The sequence below is a fragment of the Apium graveolens genome, chromosome 5 (genome assembly GCF_009905375.1).
Source record: "Apium graveolens cultivar Ventura chromosome 5, ASM990537v1, whole genome shotgun sequence".
In the NCBI taxonomy this organism is placed as follows: domain Eukaryota; kingdom Viridiplantae; phylum Streptophyta; class Magnoliopsida; order Apiales; family Apiaceae; genus Apium; species Apium graveolens.
The window spans coordinates 35093107-35102532 of NC_133651.1; the positions used below are offsets into that span (position 1 = coordinate 35093107).

General features: G+C 36.0%; 1 protein-coding gene across 1 annotated transcript; it reads right to left on the bottom strand.

The window, feature by feature from the left end:
• Positions 1 to 5061: 5061 nt before the first annotated feature.
• Positions 5062 to 9217, bottom strand: LOC141659973 (uncharacterized). The gene is made up of 7 exons (XM_074466923.1): positions 8716 to 9217; positions 8215 to 8634; positions 7874 to 8126; positions 6781 to 7799; positions 6063 to 6700; positions 5814 to 5952; positions 5062 to 5648 (listed from the first exon to the last, which is right to left on the bottom strand). The coding sequence occupies exons 1-7, from the start codon at positions 9215 to 9217 to the stop codon at positions 5062 to 5064; spliced, it is 3558 nt and encodes a 1185-aa protein (XP_074323024.1).
• Between the last annotated feature and the right edge of the window lie 209 nt (positions 9218 to 9426).

The window sequence follows — 9426 nt, forward strand, 5'->3', positions numbered from 1 at the left end:
AAGTAAATGATACTAAAAATATCAACAAGAGTACTGATTCTCGATATAAACGCCCACTACACTGAGCCAAACAATAAATTACAGTCAAATAAATATTCAAATATCGGTATAATATATTAAAATTTCCATTTTCCAATTAAAATAAACATAATATTTTAGCTACAATAAATAATTTATATATTTTAATTAAAAATCAAATTTTAGTAATCAAATGGCAGTATTATAGACACTGGAAAACGGAATAGATTGGCAAATGTACCGATTTACGATTTAAAAAAAATCAGAGATTTATCGAAAGATTAGTTCGGAATAAAATCATGTGTACCTAATATGTTTTTTTTATAAAATATATAATAAAATTTATTATTAATATCATTATTTCTATATTATAAATCCAAAATTTATAGAGTTGTATAATCATCTATACTATATTATAATAAACGAAATATTAAAAGTCTGGTAGTCGGTCGGTCAGTATTTGCTAAAATTACTTAATTACCCTTAATTATTCTAATTGTAATTATTGGGTCGATCAATTATAATTCTAATTGATATTGAAGCTAACCTCATCTATTGATTAACCAATTTCAATTTTATTATTGTAACGAACTCTATATCATTATAATATATATTAAATTCAACTTCCTCCACCAATTTATATTTTAATTCATATCGAGTTCTATATTTTTTCACTTCGGGCTAAATTAAATTTAAGCAACCCAAAAATAATTATTAAGATTTAGTTGATATATTAGGTGATTCGGGCTAAGATAAAACAACAATACTATCAATCCTCCTAAAAATTTATACTAACAAACTTGGATAAATAAAATAATATATGTTATATATCCAGTATAAAAAAACACATTATACAATTGATTTAGACTAAGATAAAACTAAAATGAAAATACAATTTGACCAACAAAAATATATATACTAATTATTCAGTCTATAATAAAATTATTCTATCGACCTAGACTTTAAAAAAATTAAAATTAAACTAAAAATAATTAGTTTGATTTTATCAATGTATTGGGCATTAGGCTAAAATAGCACATAAGGACTATAAAATGACACTAAAAATAATTAGTTTGATTTTATTAAGCTATATAGCACATATTAAAAAAAGATTTATTTATGAATGGTCACAGTCACTACTAATAACTATAAACCACCGAGTACACAACTCTATTAAGGACACAATAAATAAAAGAGAAGTAATAATCACCACTGTAACTGCATATCCAACCTCTAACCCCCAATTTAACTTTGTTTCATAGTACAGAAGAGGTAAATTCCAAACCCTTGTACATTCATCCAACACATATACAGAGATATATATCAGCACTCAAATTTATTCTTTTCTTTGCCAAGAACAGGTACATAACAACACCAATATGAAAGGCACGCAAATCGTATCGCTTCTTTCAGCTTCATCCTACAACAAAGGGGAAATGGTAAGTAACAACTATTTTCCTACAATTAACCCTTTTAAATAGCATATTCGTTCATCCAATGTTAATCAAGAGTCGGTTTTCAATTAGACTGTCACGAGTAGTTTGTATCACTGGCACCTGGCTTGATTTGGTATTAGCATGATTTGAAATTAGAGATGCAACTGTATATACAATGCCCAATATTGCATGTAATGAAACAAATTCATATGGCCTAAACTGGATGTAATAGCTACCACTAATGAAATATTGCTGCACGAACATCATACCATCTTGAATAAAGAAAAAGTATAGAATAGTTATTTTGTAGTGACGTATAATTAGACGAAAGATACAATTTATGTTAAAAGTCAATTAGGAATAAGTTTATGACATAGGTATATAGAAAACACAATTTAGACCTGCTCATACTCGAACCGCCTTCACGAATAAACTAAAATCCACTTTCGTATCGTCTCATTTGCAGGACTCTAGCATTGTATGATCATTAGGATGGCAATATCTAATTTCTTCTTAGCTTTAAACTTGTTAGGTTTGTTGTATTAGGACAAAATTAGATACAATTCGGGTCCCCAGTTGTCCAAGACATTGTAAAAAAAAATGGTTGACAATACTAAGCGAATTAAATTAGTGCATTTTTTAGTTCTTAAGCCCCAAGGAGAAATTTCCCAGAAGAAGATAGGCATTTGTTGCAGAATATATGACGTAACCACCTATTTATCCTTGGCAGCCTAAGGACTGTTACTATGTAAAGCAGATAATACTGTTTTCCCAAATCCAACTATGTATACTTCCTTGTTCGTTTTGGAAGCTCATAAAATTTATGGAAATTTAAAATAAAACTATCGAGTCCAGTTATTATTAAATAATCTGAGAAAAAATAATAATGAGCACCTCCATATATTTTTATAAGTTAACATATAATGATTTTGCCTGTTTCTATTATTCACATGATTTTTCTAAATACACCTTGTCATTGCAGACCCTACCTGGGGAATTTTGCTCTAAATACGGAAACAAAGTGTCACAAAACGTATTCCTACGTTGCCAAAATTCCGACACGTGGACTTGTTTCTTTGATAAGGAAAAAGCATGCATATCCAAATTAGGAGCACTGATGGCATTCTACGACATCAGACCATACTCTGTCATCATGTTAAAAGAGAGAGACGATAGCCGATTCCATATGGAAATATTCAACAGCGATACAGTTGAAATCAACTATCCACTAAGACCAATTGCAAATATGAAGACAATATGAAGCACCAATGTCAAGCAATATGATCCAGCCAGCAGCGAGATTAAAAAATGGCTGCTAATTTCTCCTACAACGCAACCGACAACTCGAGAATGAGCTACAAACTTTATATAAAAAAGGAACACCTGCTACAATCTAACTGGACCGAGGTAATATATAAAGCTAAATACAATCTACATTTAAATTAATGTTTTCAGTAGCAAATGTACTGATAAATACATTTACATTGTGACCACAAAATTATCTCAGGTGTTTTCCGAGGATGGCATATCAAAATTGCATCTAAACAAAGAAATATGCTGGATCAATCTTTCCCTGGACAAACAACACTGGATCATACAACTGAAATGGGTAAATGATAGAGTATTATGTGGAACAGAGTGGACAAAACTACTATCAGACTTAGATGTAAAGGAAAGAGATATCTGCATCATATCTCGCACAACAGCAACCCAGAGTTTCAAGATCTCACTTACTGAAGCAGCCAACAATATCCAACACTATAAAGAAGGTAACCCATCAAATAAAATTACAAAATATAGGCCCCAAAATAGAAATATACTTCAATAACTATAACTTGATAAATATTTTACAATTGCGCAGTACATGCAAGTGGGATGTCAAACAGGAAATGTTTCAAAATGTTAACACAAGAAATGTTAGAGGAAGGCGCAATGGTAATAACTTATCCTCAATAAACCGTGTAATCATTAAATTTTATATCACCATTCAAATTTCAGTATTGTAATACAATATATTCCATAATACAGGAACTCCCATAGAAATTCATCGAACGTCATGGTTCAATGCTCAGCGAGAGAATAACTATATACATGGGAAATGGCAGCCAACACGAAGCAAAATTTTCCGGCGAACACAAAGTTTTGTATTCCCTCCACGACATCTTCCAAACCCACTCCATGAAGGAAAGCTTCTTCTTTTTCCTTGATTATGTTGGACCGTCAGGGCTGTACGCCACCGTATTCAACAATAATTGCACGAATATTCTGGATGCTAACGAAGTCAAAGCAAGGATGCCAGATATTCAAACACAATACCTACTCAACAACCTGGGAAACTCCACAGACAGCTCAGAAACCGAAGGTATACCTAACATAATTTAATTAATTTTACATTAGAAAGTATAACAACTCAATTGACATCTCATTTTTCCTAACAAATACAATGCAGACATCATAGAAACAGTAAACATAATTTCATCAAATGAAGCAAGCTCAACAGAATTTCAAGACATCAATGAAGGTACAACACATGAATATAGTAATCTCAGTCACACCTATATACGTTTAAATTGTCATTTTTCCATGCCACAGACTACAGCGATGACACAATTGAACACGAACCAGAACCAGAACCAGAAGACCAAGAAGACGGCCTCTCATTCAACATCACTATAAAGCCATCACATTTGGATTCAAAGGAACACGGAGCGGTACTCATAACATACCAAGTTTTTTAATACTTACTCTTAATTCCAATACTTTAATGTCAGATCAACTAATAAGTTGTTATCACCAGTACATTCCAACAGAGCTTCTCAATATATATGAGCCCTGGAAGCACAACACAGTTGTTACACTGCTACATGGAGGAGGCAGCTGGAACATGAAAGTGCAGAGACTAAAAAATCAGTGTCGATTTGGAAATGGCTGGAGCTCTTTCGCAAGGGCCAACAACTTCACAACTGGACAGAGACTCCATTTCTTCTACCAGGGAGACAAAACATTCATAGTCCTTTGAACAAAGAACAACACAAGACACTAATGTACTTTTGAGGATATTACGGCGCTTAAATTATTGTTAAAGATATTACCGTCTTTCAATTATGTATGGCACCGTCTGTACCAGGAAACATTGTCCCAGACCTATTTTACGCTTGTGAACAGAATTGCAGTAAATCAAACCTATCCCATGCTTTTGAACAAAATTGCCTAAACACATTAAGTCGATATCCTATGTAATATGAGATTTTTCATGTAACACCAGCAAATTAGATAGCAAACATGAGTACCAGACAATAATTTAATCACACACAAATAACAACAACGCAATATAGCCTTGCACACATATTAACCATCTTTCACAACTATAAAGAAAATATACAATCGAACTATAAACCAACAGCCAAATTATGCAGATGCAACAATACCCAAACCCCACACAATCAGCAGAATGCATGTTACATTCTTTACAGAAGTCTACAATGCAATATAGCCTTGCACTTATATTAATCTAAAAAAATATACAGACGTAAAATTTAAGCAAGACAAAACCATACACAAAGAACTATTTATCTAAAAAACTAACAACAACCACCACCTATACAACCTAAACACAGGGTAAATCATAAAAAACTTCTTTGTAAACCACATTCTCAGTTATATTCGTAGCACCACCCGTGTCATCATCAACAAAAATAGTCAGTCCACCAGGAGAAGTTACCCTACTAACAGCAACATAGTACTGTCCATGCGTAAAAACTGACTTCGGCAGATACAAACTAACAGTATCCAAAGACTGGCCTTGCGACTTATTAATAATCATTGCGTAGCAAACTTGAAGAGGCATTTGCTTACGAACAAGCTTGAAAGGCATCTTAGTGTCCGAAGGGAACAGTTCCATTCGCGGAATAAAATGCTTTGTCCCTACAAAGGAGCCACATATAACTTCACACTCCACACAAAATTTAAGACATTTGGTAACTATCATCCTCGTTCCATTACACAGCCCTAAAGTCTGGTTTAAATTACGCATAAGCATCACCACAACACCAACCTTGAGCTTCAAATCATGAGGCAGCATCCCCGTAACATTTAGAGAATTCAAGTATTCTACAGGGAACGCTACATTTAAATCCTCATCCGTCCCACCAAACTCCTCAGCAGAATCAACACTGAAATACGAAATCGAATTACCTGGAACCGTGTCAACAATAAGAGAATTCAAGTGCCCAACTGTCTAATTAGTAGGAGTCAGCACAGCCCTCTTGCTCAAATATTCTGGATCACGGCAATTTTCCAAAAATCCAGGAAAAGTAATCTAGATCATATTTTCAATCGAATTTTCCATATTTAAATCACAGAATCGCGGAGGTATCAAGATCCGATTTTCCTGGTACGGCATATCCGCAACCCTAGGGGGAAGAACATTTCCATTGCCAATATCCAGAACCCACTGCGCAAACCACTTTAAATCCTCCATCTCCAAATCAGTACTGCCCTGCCTAAGACGTATATTCTCAGTTAACACATAAATATTGCACAGCTGCCAAAGACGCGATCGTGTTATGCAGGCTGCAACAATATCCGTCGAGAACCAAAAGTAATAACATGAAGGATTTGTCGGAAATCACCCCCAAGCACAACAGTAATCCCACCGAATGGCATGTTAAACCGAGATGGATCCACAACCTTCATAATATCCCTCAACGATCGATCCAAACATTCAAAAGCGAACCTATGCTGCATCGGGGCCTCATCCCATATTATAAGATCCGTTTGCTTGATCAACTGGGCAATATCTGAATCATGCGCAATGTTGCAAGTTGTAAATTCATCCATCATAATTGGAATCTTGAAACGGGAGTGAGCAGTCCTCCCTCCAGGCATCAAAGTCGCCGCTATTCCAGAGGACGCTACAGGCAACAGAATTTTACCCTCAGAACGCAGCCTGGAAATAAGAGTCCTCCATAAAAAAGTTTTCCCACAACCTCCACTACCGTAAACAAAGAAGAGACCCCCCGACCCACCATGTACAACACCCATCACAGCATCATACACATTCCTTTGCTGTTCAGTACACACTTGCAACAATTTAGAGTATTCCTTCTCCATTTCAACCATGTTATAACTTGTTTCCTCTAAGATCAAATTATTAGTCCCGTTATTCAAATAAGTAGCAGGAGGCTGTGGCAACTGATCATATTTTTTCAAACATTTCCCAATAGACCTAAGCAACTCATCAATTTCTACAAGAAAACAAATTTAAATTGGCACGCAACAAAATTAACCAGAAAATATATAAACAAATAAACAACACAAACTTTACCTGCTAACACATAAAACTGCAACTGCATGTCATTAATAAGCAACGAAGAATTTCTAGAAATCTCACGGCGCGCCAACAAAATGTCATCAATCATACTCCTCCAATGTGTATCCCACAAAAGCCACAAATCAGTAACCTTACAATTAACTATGATATGCACAAACAGCTGCCGAATCTGAGGAGACAACCCACCAGCAGCAGCCTGAGATAAGACCTCATGCCATTCCTTATCATCATCCAATAAGCCGTACTCCCTGCACGCATCCCGAAAAGTACTGAAACAAACGCCATTTACAGTCTGAATGGATTTAAACGAAGTAGGACCCCGGACTTTGGTAAGCAATAACCTTAAATACCAGGGCTTTCCGGTACTATATTGAGCATAACAAAGACGCCCGATCTGCATCCCTCGTTTTCTCGGAGTCCATCGCCGTTGACCATCATTCCAAACATAATACCTAGGTATCTCATCATACATGTGCTCACGCGCAACAATGTCCTCAAAATTAAGCAAGAAAAAAGCTTCCAGCTTGCTTAGTTTGTATTTCTCCATCGCAGCAACTTTATGCAAAGATTCATTTGCACGAAAAGTACAATTTTTGTCGCCTGGCAAGTGAAATGGAAGCCGCTCAACAGAAATACTCCGATGATGGATAGCAAACCCAAATATCCTATAAGCCGCTTCAGCACCACACAAGTACCGCCCATCAAAATACACATTAATCTCATCCTCACATTGGTCTCGTTCTTCTCCTCGCCAACACCTTTTCTTCTTATTCAGATATACGGTGGCACGGTCATGACCTTTAAGACAATATTTAAATAAATATTTAAGGCTCCTTGCATGACAACAAATTTCAACATTCATATGACATTGATACTTGACCAGCAAATCCCGGCTATAAGGGACAACCCACTGATTATCCAAATCAGTCCCACGAACATGAACAACAACTCCTCGCCTGCGCCGCATGTAGATTGGAAAACCACTCTCATCAAAAGTAGTTCTAGTACAGTATCTAATAAACATAGACATAATTTATTAATAGCAAAAGAGTAAAGTTGAACAGGGAAAAACAAAACAAACACTCACTTTTTTGGAAAATAACGTATACAGCGGAAATCTCTCATGCAAGGAGACTTCAAGTTTTCCAGCCCACAGGGGCCATGAATCATAAATTCTTTGACAGCCGCATAACCAGCAGGATCCAATAAAGGGTCAGGAATCTCCGCAGACACGTACTTATCCACATTCAATTTTAAATTCTTTTTAGCAGCACTATCAAGCCATATTAACATATGGACATGAGGCAAACCTCGTTTCTGAAACTCCACAACGTACATAACTGGTAAAGAACACGAATCAAACATAAAAAAAAGCCCCCGAAAAAAACAAAGCAATACCAAATATATTTATATCCCCAAATCATATACCTCCATTACAAACACCAAAACCCTTACTCTTTATATCCGTCATTAACTGCTCAAGTTTTAACCTAAATACCCTGGAAACTATATCAGGACAATTAGCAGTTATACAACCAGGCACAAAGACCATCATCTTCTGAATCTTATCCCAAAACGGATTAGATGTCATGGTTAAAAATATATCAGGATGCCCAACATGCCGACACACAGCCAAAGCATCCTGGAAATTCTGCTGCATGTATCTCTTTGAACCATTCAAGGCATCAACATCACCCCTACGAATAGAATCACATATATGGCTGTAAAGTTCATTTCGTATAGTGGTCTGATGCGTCCTAAACCACCAAAGACGTGTCTGTTCAATGGTAGAAAAAGCATCCACCAAATACTGCTGAAATAAACGGCCACCAAGCCGAGGAGTAAGACCTGAAACAAAAATTACTATCAAAATTTGAAAAAAGAAATCACATGATAATAAAACAGCAGAAAATAACAGCTGGCACATACCATCCCGCTGCCTAACCTGAAAAGAATAGGAATAGTAATCTTTCAACGATAAAAAACCACGAACTTTAGATGAACTATCAACACTTTTTTGAGACCTGATTTTCGTATGGTAACCATCCTCACCCCAAGGAAATAATATCAGATACTGAAGAGCCATTAACTTTGGATGCACATAGGAAACACGCACCAAACCCTTTATCTTGTCATCGACCACAATATCACGTTCACCACATGTCTCCTCAGTATCACCAACCATTATTCCAGCCACCTCATCCGTACTTGAAAAATGAGTTTCCCGACCACTCTCAGACCTAATGACCTTCAAAGTGATTTCCAAATCAACAATTTCATCACCTTCATAGCGATCACGCTGCTTCCTAAACTCACCAACCAATTCATTAGTGTCATCCAGCATCGTAATGAGACCCTGAACCACTGCCGCATCAACAACATCCCTATCCTCACCTGTGACCCAATGAAGGCGATTTTCAACCTCATTCATCGTGTCATACACATAGAGCTGGCAAAATTTAGGAGTCCCATCATCATCCGATATTAGAGATCCAAAAACATGATGATTCTATCCATTTAAACGGTAAACATAAGGTGCTCTACCATTGTTTACAGACCGATCAACATTACCCCCACTGGACGTAAAAGTAAACATCACATTATACAGGCGTATCAACCTGTGAAACACAGGCCCTCGAA

Bases quoted from the DNA above. Each gene is read 5' to 3' on its own strand.
- LOC141659973 (XM_074466923.1), bottom strand. From the start codon at position 9,217: ATGAATGAGGTTGAAAATCGCCTTCATTGGGTCACAGGTGAGGATAGG. The intron at 8,635-8,715 runs GTATGTGCCAGC...TTTTTGTTTCAG, and splicing joins TCAGGTTAGGCAGCGGGATG to GTCTTACTCCTCGGCTTGGT. The intron at 5,953-6,062 runs GTTATTACTTTT...CGTCTTAGGCAG, and splicing joins ATTTCCGACAAATCCTTCAT to GGCAGTACTGATTTGGAGAT.